This window comes from Ambystoma mexicanum, chromosome 13 (assembly GCF_040938575.1).
Source record: "Ambystoma mexicanum isolate Mex_15411 chromosome 13, UKY_AmexF1_1, whole genome shotgun sequence".
In the NCBI taxonomy this organism is placed as follows: domain Eukaryota; kingdom Metazoa; phylum Chordata; class Amphibia; order Caudata; family Ambystomatidae; genus Ambystoma; species Ambystoma mexicanum.
The window spans coordinates 694,382,717-694,401,892 of record NC_090938.1 but is presented as its reverse complement, the minus strand read 5'-3'; the positions used below and the strand labels follow the sequence as shown (position 1 = coordinate 694,401,892).

Genomic DNA, 19,176 nt, shown 5'->3' with positions numbered 1-19,176 from the left:
AAAGCTGTATTAGAGATTCATGTAGAAGAGGCCTGAGCCACTGGTACAACGATTCTAACCTGGCTGACACATGTAACATTAATTAGTGCAGCTGTGGGCTGGTCAACTGGCCAACACATGTCAGCTGGGGGACCAGTGGTTCGCTCAGGCCTAACCCAATCACAGGAAACTCTCCCGCCACTCAAGCAGCGGATGATAGTCTGACAATTACCCGCTCTGGTCTCAACCCAGCTGATTTATAGAAGAAGAATGCAGCCAAAACTAAGCGTGGGAGTTGGGAATCTGTGTGCAGAGTTGCAGGTGAAGAGTAGTGTGACGGAGCTGCAAGGAGGTTGATGGGGAAAGAAAGGCACAGAACAAGAGGATGGAAAGGAGCAGAGAAAGGGGCGATGAGAAAGCAGAGTGGAGAAAGAGTAGAGCGAGAGGTGCGAAAGAGAGGGGAAAGAGCATGGGGGTCCAGCAAAGGAGCCGGGGGTGGAAGAGAGCGAGTGGAGGAGAGAAGGCACAGGGGGGAAAAAGAGACCAGAGGAGATGAGATGAAGGTGAGACTGAGGGAAAGGCTCAGAGAGGAGGAAAAAGAGAGAAAAAATGGACTAAAGGTGGAGAAGAGGACAAAGAGGTGTGGATGGAGAAAAGAGGGGATCAAGTGATCAAACCCAGAACATCAGTATTTATAAAGATCATATAGTGGAGAGGCCGAAGTTTACAGCATCGGAAACTGAAGGCCTGCCAGGCAAGGTTGACAGTTCTCCAAGGACCAAAGCCTGATAGCCCCCAAGTTTCAATGGTCCTGAAAAAAGTCTGACGCAGTATCTCCGTCAAGACGAACCAGGGCGTTCGTTAGGGTTAGTGGTGCCAGGTAAACTTCAAATCTTTAAGGAACAATGCAACATCCAGCGACACCCAAGAAAAAGCTGACAAAGGACAAGAACAAACCATGGGACACTCTAAATCCCACAGACAGTGAGTGACTGTTTGCTGCTAAGAAGGCAGACCTGATCTCTGGGATAACAAAGGAGGACGGAGGACCATGGCCCTAAAGAAAGCCTGACTTATTTAAGAAAATCCTAAAAAGAAAATCTTGTGGGCTTAGTAATGACCTAAAAGTGAAATGATACATGGTTTTTGGCTTGTTTTTTCATCACTGACTGTGACACACTCTTGCCATCCTCCCCAGCTCATCTGCGTCGGGGGTGAACTGCTTGAATGCCTCCGGCACATGTTGATACTCTATATATTTCGTGATTGTTCTAGCTCAATGAACCCCTTTCGTTTGGTAGGATAGCGTAAAATGGAGGGAGACATAAATTGGATGAGACTGTGGAATCTAGTAACAGCTTTGTAAAAAGGGACAAAACTACGTCAAACTTCTATTCCATAATAATAATTTATTCACAAAGTGATTGATGATGGCTAAGTTTGCATCCTTATGCAAAACAAGAACCAGAGAATCTGTGATGTGTGCTTCAAGTCAGCCCAACATATTTTCACCAGTGCCGAGTAGTATTCCCTCATATCTGAAGAGGTAACTCACCCCTACCTAGATCTGAATCTCCACAAAGAGGTTGGTCACTGTTAGCCAACATCTGTGCCACTCAACTCCTGCAAAATGTAGGAATTCTGTTCTTTTTGCAGACGATTCTGTCCCTAGAAACTGTGTTAACTACTTTAAAAGCCAGATTTGTTCACCTAGTCTACATGACTCCTGCCAAGCTCCTTAAATCATGCTGCCCTACTGACTGGACATGCTGTCTCTGATGAAAGGGGGAAGCCTACTTTGCAATTTAGCAGCATCTAATAGAGCCACCTAGCCCTCGAGGACCGGAACAGGCTGACCATCTCTGCCCTTCACAGAATTGTTTGAGTTTAAAGAGAAACAATAAGGGGGACGCTAGAGAGCCCAGCCAAAATGTCCACAGGTTTGTGAGCTCCTGAGAAGCCCCATAGATGTGGACAAAATCCGGGTGACTTTTGACTCACCGCACTTAAATAAAACAGCTGGCTCAGTGTGTAAGCAGGAGGCAGACGCCCATAAAATATTTGGAAGAGAATCGTACCCTGGCAGCCAAGAACAGAGCAGGCAGGCTGCGGAAATCTGCGACCCCGACCTGGTCTGCCTGGGCTGGTACAGAAATGCTGCGATGTGAGGCGAGGGACGGAGAAACCTAGCCCGCAGCGCCTGCTGAGCGCCGGATGAGAAACTGAGGGCACAATCCCGAGACGTTGCGAAGGAGCATAGATCCAGTGTCAAAGTGGCAGCAGAGACGCATCCAACTTGGTTAAGCACGTGGAGCCGAAGTCGGGACGCTGCAGGAAAGTGCGCAGGGATCACCCTTAGGCACCGGAGCAGTCAGGCGAGGGGGAGGACGCTGTCCCGGAGCGAGGAGCACACTGCCGCATCCAGACATCAGATGCACTGATAATCCAGGACTCGGCAAACTTGGAGGCTGGTGTGCACCCGCTGGAGTGGTGCTCCGGATACAAGGTAGGACCGCTGGGGGAAGTGGGTGGACCCGGACCGCTCTGCTGGGGCCCGCTCCTGAACTCCTCCCCTCACGCCCCCGCACCCCCTCTCGGCTAGAACGAACCAAGGGGAGAGCGGAGGGCCCCTCTGAGAGACAACCCTCGGCCAGCAGATAGCAAGGCCTGGACCCGGACACCGAGCTACACACCTCTGCACAACTGTGCCAGGGGGGAAGGGGAGTGGGAGAGCTATAGCCCAAACAGGATTCGACCCACATAGGGGCCCGCTAGATTGCCACAGAACTGGACTACAATCGGGCCCCTTCCTGTCACTCCCAAGAAAAGCACTGCCAGCTACGCTTGCCCGCCCCAGCCCTCCCTCCTGGCAATAGAGAAGTTCTTTACACACGGTCACATGTTTTGAGGGGTAGCACCCTTCCAAATGAGGACTGAGTGGGGTCATATACCTCGGGGTGGTGCACCGCAGGTGGAACACCAGAGACACAGCGAAGAAGAGGGAACGGCAAATGCGTCACAACATGTAAAAATCCCCAAAATCAGGCAATCATTAATCTAAATTGCATTTATAGGATGGCTAAACACTTGGCCTTGGGGGATGATTCCCCAAATGACGCTGAGAGCTCTACTGGACTGGACCCAGGAGGAGTGCTCAATGACATCAAAGCAATGCTTGGTCAAGTACAGGCAAGCATCCAGTCTCTAGGCGGAAAAATAGTCACCCTGACTTGCAAAGTAGACCACATGCAAGTGCGTCTGGACAAACACAGAGAATGACTAGACGAAGTAGAGGGCTCGGTATCTGCTGTCGAAGATGCAGCCCACACTGCCACGAGAGACCTCACCCTGGTTAAGAGAGCAATTAAGCAACTGGAAGACAAGCAAGATGACCTTGAATCTCGGTCTTGTAGAAACAACATGAGAATCATAGGGGTGCCTGAATCTGCAGATGAACGGAACATGGAGACAATTGTGGAGGACCTACTGAGGGAATTCTTGGGGAATGAGGAGTTCTCAGCAGTGTTCATTGTGGAGAGAGCCCACCGTATCCCATGTGGGAGAAAGCCGATACCCAGCGCACCAGCACAACCAATAATCACTAACCTACTAAACTACCGGGATAGAGACGAGGCCCATTCGGAAGAAAGGGGAAAAGGTTCCCCGACATATCAAGGTGCATCGAGCCTCTTCCTGGACTTTTTGGACAAGGTGCAGTCGTCCAGGAAGACTTTTATTGATGTGAAAAAGAGACTACGGAACAGGAACATTAAATATGTCATGTTATTCCCTGTCAAACTGAGGGTGCAGCATGATGGGCGTGTGTTATTTTTTCATACTCCCGAGGAGACAAACACCTTTTTGGAACTTCTTCCCAACGCGCCAGGCCGTCGAAGGAATCATGATAATGGTACCACCCGCTAATAATGCAGGAAGTGTGAGACACTGAAGACACAAGATAAATGCCTGCATAAGAAGAGGCAGTCTGAGTCGCACAAGATGGGTAGGGGCTGCAAGGGTGACTGGGCCCTAGTGTTCCCTCATGCGGGAGCTTAAGGTTGTTGGGGAAGGGCGGTGGGTGGAAGGGGACCGGCAGGTTGGGGTTGCTGGGGGGTCGGGGGGCGGTAGGAAGGCGAAGTACAGGGGATTGGAGAAGTTGGCAGGTTTGGGTGGCTAGCTGGGGTAGTGGGGGGGTTGTTGAAGAGGTTAATGTTGGAGACACACAGGAAAGTAATTTTGTATTCGTATTTATTAAGTTTATATAATCGCTTTACCCCAAAGCGTCATGAACCCTTTTCATTGGCAGAGCACAGGAGTATCACAGGGTTGCAATCAAAGCAAATGAAGCAATATGCCGTCACAAGGATAACTGGGATACCGAATGGCTGGGTCACTTAGCAGTATTACATGGAATGTCCAGGGCCGGAATTGCCCGTCTAAATGTCATAGGGTTTGTCGTATATACAAAGACACCACGTAGAAGTGGCCTTTTTACAAGAGACGCACCTAATACCAGGTGGGCAATCGAAATGTGGGCGAAACTGGTGGCGCCATCGCTACTGCTCATCCTACTCCTCATATTCAAGAGGAGTAGGTATCCTCATACCCAGCTCCGTCGGGTTTCCACTTGAACACTATGATTAAGGACTGTGAGGGGAGAGCCCTGATAGTACAAGGAATCCTACAGGGTCGATTATACACACTGATTAACTATTATGGTCCCAACCAAGACTCGGCGGAGACCCTAGAATGGATCAGTTGTCAATTAGAGAAGCTACCTGGAGGGGAAATAATTTAGGCTGGGGATTTTAACGCGGTCATGGAGCCCGACCGAGACCGCACTGGGGGATGGGCTTACCGATCCGCACCAAAAGCGACACTTACATTACAGGACATGTGCTGGGCTTGGGAGGTCCAAGATGTTTGGAGGGCCCGAAATCAAGAAACATTAGAATACACATTTCACTCTTCTGTCCACAACTTGGCATCCCGATTGGATTACTTCCTGCTCTCCCATTCACCGAGGTTTCTATCCTTGCGCGCACCCTCTTGGATCAAGCCCCGGTACTGCTGACCATTGATTTAGTGGGTCGGGAAAATGCGAGGAATCCCTGGGTGTTTAAAAGCGAAGGATTGACAGATAGGGTTTTCAGAGAGGGGTTGACAATGGCCATAGATGCCTTTTTTTTAAATAAATGTAGGATCTGTGGAGTCGCATGCAACTCTGAAAGTTTTAAATGCGTAATCGGAGGAGAATGCACCTCCAAAAGAGGCTGGGGTGCTTAAGCAAATCCGTAGCAAACTTGGAGACACAGAAACCCGCATACGCAGACTACAGTCAGACACCTACACCAATACTATTGGAACAAGCTGAGATCAAGAAACAGCTGCAGGTGTTTAGTGAATTAGCACACAAAGAAGCAAGGTTTCTCCAGGGAAGGGCAGCGTTGCTACAATATGGGGAGGGACAACAGCCAGGGAATCTATTGGCAAGGACTGCGTGACCTGAGGGCACTAAAAATCGGGTTCTATCCATTAGAGACTCACACCTGGTGGCGAGATTTGCCGATGTAGAGATAGTCCAAGAATTTTGCAAATTATATGGTCAATTATATTCATCCGAAATACAGGTCTCCCAACAGGAGATGAACGACTATCTGGATCAGGTCGCTTTATATTGGTGCACAGGCAAGGAAAGGGAGTGGTTGGGTCGCCTTGTGTCTCTGGGGAAAGTTCTGGTGGCTGTTAATTCTCTCCTGTCAGGGAAATCCCCAGGGCTGGGCAGATACACAGCCGAGTTTTACAAACACTATGCTGTGAAATTGGCCTCACACCTACTGCAAATGTACCACCAGAGTCTGAAGGATGGGTACCTGCCGGACTCCCTGAGGGATGCGGTGGTAGTGGTGTTGCAAGCAAGACCAAAAAAGCGGACTGCTCATCCTATCGTCCTATCTCACTCATCAATCTGGACAACAAACTCTTGCCCAAACTAATAGCATCCAGAGAAGCCCCGCTGATGGTGAGGGTAATGAAGGCAGACCAATCCGGGTTCCTTCCGGGACAATCCACTTCTTATGGGTTGCGCAGAATGTTCAGGTTGTCAGCGGTACCACAAAACGTCCCAGCTGTAGCTGCACTCTTCGATGCCACGAAAGTGTTCGACTCTGTTGAATGGCCCTTTATGTTCACAATATTACATAGGATGGGGATGGGGGAACAGCTTATCTTGTTGGTTTTATTATTGTACACAGTGCCAGTGGCCAGGATCAGGGTGATCAACTAAAACATAGCACTGGGAAGAGGTACCAGGCTGGGAATGCCCCCTGTCGCCACTAATATTCACACTGGCGATAGAGCCATTGGTGGAGGCAATTAGGGAGCACCACTCACATGGGGGTGCAACTTTGCAAACACAGGGTGGCCGTCTCCCTATACACAGACGACATGATACTCTGTCACCGATCGCATGCAAAATCTTGATCCACTTATGCGTGGCGTGCTGGCGTTCGGGGACTTCTCAGAGCTCCGTATTAACACCACCAAATCGGTTTTGTTTCCGCTAACGGACAGTGCCAAGCGTTATACAGATGGATGGGGGTTCCAATGGCATAAGGTACTTGGGGATAAATATTGCTCGAGCCCCAACTACCTTGTATGAGCACAACTATCTGAGGGTAATGGAACAAGTGAAAACGATGGTCGAACAGTGGAAGAATGTACCCCTTAATCTCTACGGATGAATCTCCTTAGTCAAAATGGTACTACTACCACGGTTTCTGTACTTGTTCCTTAACGTCCCGCTGGCACTTCCTCGAGAGTATTTCCGGGACCGGAGAACCATGATATTGGGATTTATCTGGGCTGGGAAACAGGCTAGAATATCGTGGGGAAAATTGGTTATGCCACTGAGCGAGGGTGGTCTAGCGCTGCCAGACTTTGAAACTTATTATGATGCGGCTCAAGCAGGGTTCCTCTTCTACTGGTATGGGTGCCAGGCAGACAGAAGGTATGTAGAAGTGGAGAGAGCGTTGGTGGCCCCATTGCTATTGCGCTCGGCACCCCGCAGAACCTCCAAGGCAAAGGACATGGTGCAACTGACCTGTATGCTGTGGTCTCGAATTGAGCGCAAACACAAAGGGGAGGTCATTTACTCCCCGGCCCTGCCGATCATTTATATACCGGGAATACCACTTACCAGTGAAACAAGCTATGTTGCTTTTATGAGGTAAATGAGGGTGACCTGCTTTCGAGATCTCTTCCCGAATGGCCAATTTGTGTTGCTGGAGGAAATGCACAACAGAGGGGAACTTGCCTCCCTTGATGTGTTTTTGTACTTCAGGCAGAGGAATTCGACAAAAAACACATTCTCGACCTTCCACAGAGAACCTATGGTAGCCCTGACTCTTGACAAAATGCTTCAGGGAGACTATAGTGCGAGGGTGGTCTCGGTCATATACGGCATCAGCCTCAGTACTAATCTAAAAGCAGGCACCTCCTCCCGAGAAAAATGGGAAGTCTCCATAGAGCGCGGAATGTCGGAAGAAACGTGGAAATATTGTTGTGCACAGACTAGGAAGGTAGCTCTCAATGCTAGATTCAAGTTGATTCATTTCAAATACCTACACCAATTCTACTACATGCCAGCCGTGCTACACAGATTCTTCCCAGACACCCCACAGACTTGTGCGCGATGCAGTAACATAACAGCTGATTTCCTACACCTTACGTGGAGCTGCCCGCAGATGGTCTACTTCTGGGAGAGGGTCTTTGAGGTGCTTGGTGCAAAAATAGGGGAAAGACTAGACCCAGACCTACTGCACTATTTGGTCACACTAAATCCTTCCTCATGGGTAGGAGGAAGTTATTGAGGTTTCTCCTTCTATTGGCCAAAAAGAGGGTGGCAATGGTGTGGGAGGAACCCAATTCCAAGATTTGATAAATGGCACACTGACGCCTTATATTGTAATGATATGGAGACAAGATTTGGCAGACTACTGTATCACCAAGCCAAGGGACATCTGGGACCCATACATTGACTACCTGATCACTCAATCCCATGACATGATGGGGAGCCCCTAAACAGCCTCACAATATTACTAACACTGATAATATCATGTAGACCATCGACTCCTCGGATGCGTGTGATTTAATGTTGGAAAGACACCACAATACTCATGCATTCTGCCCATGGTGGTTCAGCATATGGGGATTTGAACTATGACTGGAGGCTCCAACAAACTGCATACGGGAACAATGCATTTAGACATACTGTGCTGTCTTGGTTTTGTTAAGGTTTCTTCATTTTCTGTAATGTTAGCCCTTCTTTGCTGATTATGTTGAAAAACTATCAATAAAAAAACTTTAAAAAAATAAATAAATAAAGAGAAACAAGAAGACCTTCTTACACTGCATGTTCTGCCTCCTTTTACAAAAGATGTATACTAGTGAGTGCCTGGAGGAAGGATCCCTTTTGTTTAGGCTACTTTTCCCCTTATTTTTCAAGAGGTTTATCGCCCCGCTATCATGGCATTTATTATGGTGTTTTTGCTTCATGAATTCCTCAAAGGTTTACAAAAATATTACTTTCAGTTTAAGTTGCAGGTAACTTGCTACAACTAACTAGCTTTATTTTGACCTTCAGTAGATATAATGTGAAATTATTATCCTGGAAAAGGGGTACTATTGTTGCAGTTAAATGTGCAAAAGATTTGCAAAAATAATCCTCTGCTAAATATTTACTCTTTTCTTCTACAAATAAGGTAGTTCCTCAATCTCTTTTAGATATCCTGATAGAAAGTCTTACATTTTATCTGAGTCTTATAATATTCTTTCTCAGTCTTACTATTTTTGCTTGCATATCATTCACGTTAAGTTATCAAGCAGCAAGCCAAAGATTGACCATAAGTCTGAGAAATAAAGATTTGAGATATTGCTTAATTCCACTGCCCGCAGCTCTCCTATTCTCTGCCAATGTTCATCACGTTTCAATCGCTGCATTATTAGTAATCTACCTCTTGCTGAAATACGGTTTAGGCAACCCTGCTGTGGCTCTTCTAGTTGGTGAATGCACTGTCAAAATGCTGTTTAGTTGAAGGCTCACTGGTCGCAGCTGCTCAAAGCATTTGTCTTGACTGTGTGCGAGGGCCAGCAGTTCTGCTAGTCCTCTGTGGTGTTGTTGGGCGTCTGTGGGCAGGTCTGTATAAGCTTTTGACTCGGGGCAGCTAGGCCAGCATAGCACTTGAGGGCATCAAACCAGTGTGGCAATCGGAAGAGTCCAGCACCGAATCAATGTAGATTTGGATGTTTTTGATAGCCTTGAGTGATGCTTGAATATGGTAGATGGCAGCATGATTGTTTTAGAAACAGAAAGAGGAAGGTGTTTATTCTTTGTGAAGATCCAAGCCAATTTTAGAATTGTGATACCAACCTATTATGTCTGATAGTGTGTATTTGCTAACACGGTCTCGGTCTGTCATGGTAGGGAAGTTGTGTGCACCCTTTTCCTGTCACATGGCTGGTGACAGGAAGGAGGTCTGTTGCAACTCTTCTGCTCCATCATGGTCTCTACTGGATATCTTGAGGGCGTGTTTCTCATCTCCTTCCATCCACAATTCTTGCCAAACTCCATTATGTTCCTGAGATTTGTCATCACCTTTTCCCTTTTGTCCCAGAGAAAATCCTATTTCTCTGTGTTATTGCATCAGAGCAGGTATGATTGCTACAATGGAGGGTCACCCTTCCATCCAAGCTCCAGATCCAGGCAATATGTAATTGTAAAACATCCTGCAGTGGGTGAAGAAAGATCTCCAGTATGTTGTATGGACACAGTTTAGCGACTAGTTGGAATGAGCCTCCATACTTTTGTTTGTTCTGCTCCAAATGTAGCACACAATATCGTGTATTACTGAACAATAGGTCTCTCTTTATGTCGTTCAGTAACCACAAAAAGTGTATGCTCGAACATTTTCCTTGTCAAAATACTGTAATCACACTGGACAGAGGTATTGTTAAGAGGAGTGTCGTGTCCAGAGGGATGTATCATATTAAGTAACACTACTAACTTTACTTTTTCTGTATCTGTTCTAGATTATCTGTCTGGTGTGCTCTAAGCTCCTACTCATCGCATAATAAGGGTCAGTCCTCGCCGCGGCAGAGGAAGAGACATCGAGAGGATATTGAGGTGAGAGCCTACTAGATTAATTTCTTGTCCACCCACCTCCTGTGCCTACCTAGGGCTGTCTTGGTTCTTGGGAACCTCTGCTCCAGGCTAAGTAAGTTCCGGTCTTCTTGGCCATTCTTCCTAGATTTTCCCACCTCTTCTTTCTGTTCACTCTCCTCTGTGCTGACCACTGTCTTGGTCTTACTCTCTGGACTATCACTACCTCGCCCCAATATCACTACTACCTCCCAACTTCCTCCACCTCCTACTGCAACCACCTCCTCCAGTTTCCTCTCCTCCGCTTGGCCCCAGTGGTCTCCACTCCTAGTCAGCCTTGGGTCATGTTCCAAACTCTCTTTAGTGACAACCACAATCCACTCTAGTACCTCTCAATCTCTGTCCTTATGAACTCTTGAAAAGTACCATGTGCTTGAGGTGAAATCCACAGGAGTTGCTAGGCCCCATGGACCCCCTTCAACGTCCCACCTACGGTGGTTAGGTTATCTCTATAGTATTGACGTTTTGTAGGGAAAAGGGACTTGGATAAAGCGACACAGGATCTCTTCTTCCTCAACCAGAACCTGCAAGACACAAAGGGAAATCAGTAAGATACTACCTCTCCTACTTCTTCGCGGCCTTTCCTAGTTCCTAGGTAGTTTCCTAGATCCTACCTTTCCTACCTTTTTCCACCTCTACCCCACTAAGTGCCTGGGGGGGTAGAACTATAGGAGCTTATTCACCTTTGTCCAGCTGTTGACCAGCAACATTCTAAATAGTTCTATGACCTCACTCATTCAGTACTCCAGGAGTCATGCCTCTCTCCTTCATCTTGAGTTGAGGAAGGCCTACTCTTTTGCATGGAAGTTAAGGAAATTCCTGGAAAGTGTGACCACCCCCCCACCCCCCCAAAAACATAAACTCTTCAAACCCAAATGAGTAAAACAACCACCCACTCCGTGAGTTAGAACACTGTTAAGCCCTGTGTAAGCCCTAAAAAGTCAATCTCTTCTCCTCCACTTTCTCTTCTGTTCTTCACCCCCTTCACTCTATGCCCAGATCCTGCCTTCCTCTGGCTCCTTCTCATAATGTTTCTTCCCTTCTCATTTTATCCCCTCCTTCCAGTTCAGTCCTGATTTTACATCCTGTTCCTGACACACTAGTGATCTCACATTATCCTTGCAATCTCATCTCAACCTTCCCGTCCCTTTCCCATCCACTACTGAATTTCCCCATCTCCTCACAATCCACTTCTGGTTTCCCCAACCACTCCTCCTGCACCCTTCTGTCACCACCTCTCCAGTCTGTCACCCACGCCATCTCTTGGTCTACATCCTCCTACCAGTCTCCAGCCTTCACCAAACGAGAAGCTCCTGCAAGCCACGCTGCAGGGCTAAACTGCACGACTTATATAGGGATGTAAACCCTCCCCCTTGCACCATCTCCTTTACAGTAGCTTCACGTGTGTAGTGTGGGCAGGGCTGCGCCCCATGTCATGTCAGCTGAAAGAGGTCCGGCTTAAACCTATGTCAACCCTGGTGGCAATTTGGATTTCTGTGTATGGTGAGCTAGGGAATACTGCTTATAGTTGGAGGATGCCCAACTACTGTTGTAGAGTGGGTAAGTACTGTTTGAAAGTTTTCTATGTCATTTTATCATGATTACCTGGTGGTTCCTTTTCATTTTTATTTTCTCTAAATGTCTGACTTTTTCTCAGATCAGAGAATTCGCAGCTATTTGGCTGTTAAGATGAATTTTCAGAACCAGTCGTGTGAGGGGAGGGAGAGGTGGGGGTTCTGAGAGGCCACCCTGGTTAGTGAACAGTTATTAACACTTAGGTCTAGCAAACCTCTGTCAAGATAACGTAGAATGAGCAGTAAGCAGACTTCAGGAGCTATGGGGGTATAGAAGTACAATTAACCACACACATTGGTTAACATTGGTGGCTGAATCCTGCTCTGCTTCCTTGCACATGTGGCTCAAACCCTCCACTGGATCTCTTCTTCTGGTTCTCCATGGATGTCCCCCGTGGTCAACTAATTTATTCTGGGTACCTGTGGAAAGGAACTGGGAGTTACTTGGGTTTTCATCATAACTGTAGGTCAGCCCACATGCTTTCTCCTGTTTCCTATAGGCAATGTCTCTCAATAATGGAATTAGCATATGTCATACGACAAGGTACTTACCTGTGCTGTGGCAATTTTCCTGGGGTCCCTCTAGGGTTCCTAAACTTCTTCACCAAGCCCTGGATTTTTAGCAACTCCCTGATTTACTAAGCATATTCAAATCAGAGTATAACATTCTGGTCTAAGGATATACAGTGGTTCACTACTCTTTGCCACCAGATATGGGGCCTACTTGGTAGCAGTGGGGCCAGGCCTTAACTGACCATTTACTTTTTTTATATACACTGTGCTCTATTTGTTATGTCATTCTGAGTCATTATTTTTCATTTCAGGAACATTTTGTATGTGACTATATAAATAGTGTATATGTTTCACTATACCAGTGTGGTGTATTATTTTGTGCTGTACCTGCTAGTCTTCCTCCCTCCTGAAGTTAAGCCTGACTGCTCTGCTGCACTTACCATTGGGGAGTCTGGTCTTTCCTTTTGCGTGGCACACTGTTCTACTGTGAGGCTAGATTATTACACAGCACTCAGAGGGTTGTGCAAAAATCTCCCTAATAGTGGGCAAGTTCCTCTTGGATATCCAATTGGGTTTTGTGACAATCCTTCAGATGGTGACACTTTGTCCCAGGGTGAAGCCCCTTTCCATGAGGCTATGGAGGTCAGGCCACTAACTGATGGCACCCCTAGGAGTGGTAAAATGCAGAAGGATCTCATGGGGAGGGACTCTCCTCCTGGGGACAAGGGAGTGAGTCTGTGACACAGCCCCTTTATCTCCCAACCCGACAGGGTTGTACCAACACCCAACCTTTCCTTGTGTGTGCCATAGTTCAAGACTATGCGTTACTGTAAGGTGTCGGACAGTCTCACTAGGATAAGTACTGGGATGAGGAATAACTCAAGAATGCGGCAGTCAAACAGGTAGAGGGTTCGACCAGCTGTTGTCAATCAAACTAATGTTACACTGGTGCAGTCCCGGCTACTTAAAGTAAACCATAAAGAAGGACAGTGCGTGCAATATCCAGAATGATCACGACATCAGGAAGGAGAAGTAGGCGAACGAGGAGGCTGCCAAAAAGCCAGTAAGCCGGAAACGAGTCGTTTGAAGGTTGCACCGAGGCAGCCTTGTGAAGTGAAGTGACGATAATTAGCCGAGGGACGCGAGGAAAGTGTCTTATCAGTCGACGGAGGCCGACAACCCTGAAGCTGAAAGTCATTCTGGTGGTGGCGTGACCTGTAGTGAGTGGGCCGTGGGGTCCAAGAACTACGCCGAGACAGCCAACAGTAACGGACCGCATAGCTAAGCGGGCCAAATAAGAGTGGAAGAAGAAGAAGAAGAAGAAGAAGAATTATTCATCATCATCATCATCATCATCCCCGAGTGAAGGTAACGGTGTTAGGTAGAATTTTATTATTTGTGCAATATTCTCCCCACTTGTGAGTTCCCCAGCACTTTTTGCTGGGCTTTTGGATTTTCGATCATTTCTCCTGAGTGGTGGGACCCTTTTTCCCTTCTCACTCAGTCTTTTGCTCTACCTCTGGTAACCTTTTTCAACCCTTTTGGTTGTATCTTTTTGGAGTTATGCTTTACCTGGACTTTTTAATGCATCTGTATTTTATTATTGCAGCACACAGCACTAAATGTGCAGTGTTGCTGGGGGCTCTTTGGGCTACCCTTTGTATTGTCCTTGTTATAACTACTGTTTCCAAGGACAGGGGGATACTTTTTATCCTGCCTAATTTTATTTTGTGGAAACGGCACACCCCACATTATGTGGAGTGCTGAGGGGGACACAATCTATCCCCTTTTCCACTTCTTCTGTAACTTTCTGGTTAATCTAAGTGGCTGGTGGCAGTGGATATTTTCTACCGACTTTTTGTGATTTTTACACGCATGCTGCTGTCGCACCTGCGGTAAGGGAAACATGGGTCACCATTGACTTTAAATGGTGGCAGTCTTTTTTTCTCGCAAATTCTTGTTAACTTGTCCTTTATTTAGCCTTCTTCTGCTGTTCTAGGTGGAGGAGGTGCTGCTGACTCTCTTGTCTTTGCCGGGCTCCCATTGGGAAGCCTGCACGAGGGTGCCAGCGTGTCTGGGAGTGCACCGTAACTCTGCAGGTCTTTGTTCTCCAATATGTCTGCTTAGATCCAGTTATGACTGGGAGGCTGGCTGTCCCCTTGTTAAGGGAGTTTCCTAAAGTCCCACTCAGAGGTAAGACTTTAGTAAGCTATCACATTGATTTGTAGATCCCCCAACTCTTGGTAACAGTCTATACCACTGCTAGAACCTTGGTAGAGTGGCAGAGCAGTCAGGCTTATCTGAAGAGGAAGATGTGAGTTGTAGGTAAGTACACTGAATCCAGTTAGTAATGCGATTTCAAAGAAACACTTGCACATAAATGTATATTAAAATATTTATTATATTTACACAATAATTACTTTGAAAGACTTGGTACATAGAACCAAAACACTTAGAATACTTTTCAAAGGCCAGTGCTTAGTTTGCAGTTGCTCGCGCTTACATTTTTTACAGCTTTTGACAGTAATGACAGTTCTATCGTATTATGGGTAATGACGCGCACTCGCGAATCTTAGCAGAAATACGGTAAATACATTTACTCTGCATACACATACAAAATAGGGACTTTTGGGAAGGAAAACATTTGCTTAGTGTTAGACTAGCAAGGCTTAAGGTTCTAGAGGCGGTTTCTTTGCACAGCATTTATTTCAAGTCCTAAAACAGAACCCTAGGTAAAGGCAGTTCTGAGAGGGCTCAAGTCTTGACAAGCAGCAGAATACCAAAAGTTCCTGTGGATACTTTAAAATCTCTAGTCTTTACGATGTAGCAGGTTTAAACCAACGTTGGAGACCCTGTTAAGGACTCGCTGTTGGGGAGAATTTTCATGTTAGTGCTTTTCCTCCCACTTCAGAGACCCCCAGCTCTTTTGCTGGACTTGGGACTTTTTAATTTAAACTCCCGAGTGAGTGGGACCTTTTTCTCACTCGTGTTTTTACCTGATTTGGATTTTGTGTTTTCACTGTTTTTGAGTCACTGAGTCTGACAAACTCCATACGCATCTACTTTTTGTATGGTGACACACAGCACCTTCAGTCCAGTGTCACAGAGAAATCCTTTTAGATTTAAGGTTTAACTACCTTTTCTTGTGTGAACTACAGTTCCCAAGAATAGTAAAGTGAAATTGACTTTACTTACATTTTCTCTTTGCAGGTCCAGCACACACCATCCTTTGGAGTGCTGGAGGGTTACCTCGTAGCCCCTTATCCTACTCGCTCATGTAACATTTTTATGTTACCCCCACTACTTTAAATGCTGGTGGCACTGGTTTAATTTTTTCCTACCATTGTGCTTTTCTACCGCAGGCTGATCCCTCAGCTGCAGTACAGCACCATGGGTAACCATTTTGTCAAAATGGCCCCGTCTTCTTTTTTCACCATTTTCTGTTTGTGAGGTCTTTCTTGGGTTTTACCCTGTGCGTTGACAGGTTTGAGCCCTTTGTTTGTCTTGCCTTTGGCGGGCTTCAGCCCTGAAGCCCGTCTCTGGCTCCAGTGTGTCTGGAAGGACAGGATGTGTAGGAGGGTCCCGAAACTCCCCTATCCATTGTCTCTAGGAATGCCTGAATGCAACCAGTCCAGATTGGCTGGCTGTCCCTTCTGCTGTGTGGTGTGATTGACAGCCTAGGCTGTGCATGAATGGAAGAAACTTCCTTAAAAGGTGAGGGTTTTGGGACTAGAGGCAGAGTCGACCACTGGGAGAAACACCCAACGAAGAAACTGTGAACGAAACTTGCTGCAACCTCCTGGACCTTTGAATTTCCTGGTGAAGCCCTGCTCCTGTGCTGAACTCCTTTTTCACCTCGACAGAGAAGCTCCGGATGGGACGACTTCTCCCCTTGGGTTAGTGGGACCAACTAACACCGAGACAAACACTCCTGGACCACCATCCCCTACTGGCTTTGCTTCTTCGTTGCTGTAAGAACCCAATGCCAGGGATTGAGTGTCCGTAGTGGAGTGCAATGTCTGCCGCAGAACGAATCCAGCTAGAAGCCCCAGGAGATTCATAAGGACCATCCCGATGCAGGGCCTCCAGATCCAGAGTCCCCTTACCAGAGTGCAGAACCGAGGGAGCAAAGAGTCCAACCTGTATCCAAGATCCTCAACGGTGCTGTTCGCTAAGTGCTGAAACCACGAAGTGCTGCTGAACCGAAAAGAGCCTGTAGCTGCCGACGACCTCCCAAGTACCGCCGCAGGAGCCCTCCAGACCTCCTCCCTCTTGTCCCCACGACTGAGGCTCAGGAACAAGGGTCTGCACTGCTGTGGTAAGACAGAATCCAGCTGGACCACTCTTCTTCAAACCAGAGGTACTGTATAGGCTTGGGGTACCTACCTCATTCTTTTAGCTGTGCTCTTCATAGTTGGAAATTGCATTGGTTTACCGTTTAGAGTTAATACCAACTCTTTTTCTCACAGGCTTAACAGCTTGTGACCTTACATTGATTTTCTACAAACTCTCTAACTTTGTGCAAGACATTTGATCTAAGAAGTACAACAGATCCATAGACTGTGTTCCAATTGACTTTGGCTGCCCTGGCTCCTTGCAGACTCTTCTGGCCGTTGATTTTGATACTATTTGTCCTTCATAGGTGGTAGCTTGGTGTATACTGTTACTGCTGGGAAAGGCTTATCTGGATTTCATTGGAAGATTTAGTTGTCCTCGCACATACTGAGAAACAGTTTAACCTTTTTCATTCCCTAACCTTTCCTTTCTGCAACCTCAGAATCTGCAAAGTATAACTAGTGTGCTATATAAATGCCATTATTGTCCTTGTGATTGAAGTCACCTCAGGGTGTAGGAATTGTGTAAGAAGCATATCCAACGATTGACCACTAACTTGTTTTGATTCTGAAAAGTAATTTTAAAGTATATTTACATCGTTACACAAATTGCCTGTTTGCTTATTTAAAAATTGATGTTAATTAAATCAATAACTATTTATAACTGAAACCATGAGTGTAAGTGTTACTTGGCTACTTGTATTTACGGATTTAATTTGTACAACTCAGCTCACATTTACCCCTCTTGAGATAGGCCTGGCTGCTCAGTCACACTACCAACTTGTGTAGTACAGACCTATATCAAAAGGTGGGTTACTGAATACCAAGCAGATAAGCGTTGTGTAGTGTCACACAGTGTGACTGCATCAATTCTTACCAAACACTCCCTAAAGGGACACAAGCAGCAGCTTGAGTCGGAGGTAAGAGGGGGGTACCCTGGACACCTCTATTTGCACTCCAACTCTCTGGAGCGACTTCACAGATCAAAGTAAGCAATACCTTTCTCCCCACAATACCTTAGGTTTGAAGAAAATATTGTGGCTGGATTCTCCTTGATGTGGCAGCGCTGGACCCCGCCTCCAGATTCCTTGGTCTGATGATGAAAGGCTGGACAATGGACGGGATCTCTCAGCAGCAGTCTCGAGGGAGGACCTCTGGCACGGCTTTCAGCAACTTCTCTGGTCACTCTGTGGATTTGCCCCTTTTCTGCAGCACCAACAAAGGACGCGTTTTGCCTGGTCAATCTTCTTCGCTTCTCACAGTCCTACACTCTGCTGAGGGGGTCTGGGCGAGTTGGATCTGATCTCTGGAGTGTCCTTGAGGGCTCAGCAAAGATTTGGACTAGTTTGGCCTTTCCACGATGATGCACTCGGAATGGGCAACAGGGTTCCTGGTATTGGGGTTCGGCGGCTCTGGAAACTCACAGGACCACGGGGAAATGGCTCAAAACAAAGCGCGTCTTGGGACTGGTTGTTCCCACCAGTCAAAGGAAAGGAAAGGAGTCTTCCTCTTCGGCGTTCTTTTGTCGCACAGAAAACTGGGTCATTAGAGCAGTGGTCGCTTCACGGTGTTGCAAAGAGTCTGCAGGCGTCTCCGGTCGTCTACTTCTTAAGTTACTTCAGCTTCCAGCGGTTGGCTTGCTATTCACCCCAGGAGCTTCACCTTTTATACAGTTCCAGCACTCACTCCTCTGCAATCTTCCTTAGCAGTTTACAGAAAGGGGCATTGTGAGAAACAAATCAAAAGTTGTCTTGCCCGCGTGTCCTCGGGGACTTTGCATCCAGCTGGCCAGGACATGGCCATCGCTTTTGGATCCAGTTCCTGGGGTCTGACCAGTGCGGGGGGGGGGGGTCACCTGGGTAAGGATTCTTCAGGGTTCTGGGGTGAGGCAGCCGACGGTGAGACGCGGTATTCCCCCCCCCCCTTTTTTGTACATCCGACCCCTCCTATTTTTTAGGATCCGATGACCCAACTGCCTCCCCACTCCCTCTTTCTGCCCCAACACTAGGCCGAGGAAGAGTGCGACTGAGAGTAACAAGACTAACTCTTATACATTATACTGGACATGTCCCGCTAATCGGGTCAGGCACTTGACTTCAAGTGCATACACCTGATTCCAATTAGCTCTCCTAACACGGATAAAAGGCGAAACCTAGAGACACACTCTGAGCAAGATGGAACACGAGTACTAGCAGAACTTCCGGGGCGAAGGCGAACATACTGAAGCAGAGCGACGGACCAAGGGATGAAAGCAGCGGGCCGAAAACCCCAAGAGTTCCCTACAGGAGGTTGTTGGCTCCACAAGGCTGTGGAAGACATGTGGAGAAGGCCAGATCCCAATATTGAAGACTGCATTGTGTTTCAAGGACACCAGCAAACCTCCTGGGTGAACGACCGAGTTGGGGAGGCGAGACCAAGCCTGTGGTACTAACTTTGACTCGTGAATTGGAAATCGAAAAGAAAGAGAGAACCGCACAGAGCCAGTGAGTTGGCAAGCGACCTGAGAGACCGGTGTGTGCTAAGAAAGATTGAAGTTTTAACAATATATCGCAAGTGA

The 19,176-nt window shown here is 47.1% G+C and overlaps 1 protein-coding gene across 5 annotated transcripts in view; it reads left to right on the top strand.

The window, feature by feature from the left end:
- MED24 (mediator complex subunit 24) overlaps positions 1-19,176 on the top strand; it is a 598,903-nt gene that overhangs the window by 540,572 nt on the left and 39,155 nt on the right. For all 5 annotated transcript variants that reach the window (XM_069634774.1, XM_069634779.1, XM_069634777.1 and 2 more), the window contains one exon: positions 10,069-10,162. In XM_069634774.1, coding sequence (XP_069490875.1) covers positions 10,069-10,162 — 94 coding nt within the window. The remainder of the gene's footprint in view (positions 1-10,068; positions 10,163-19,176) is intronic.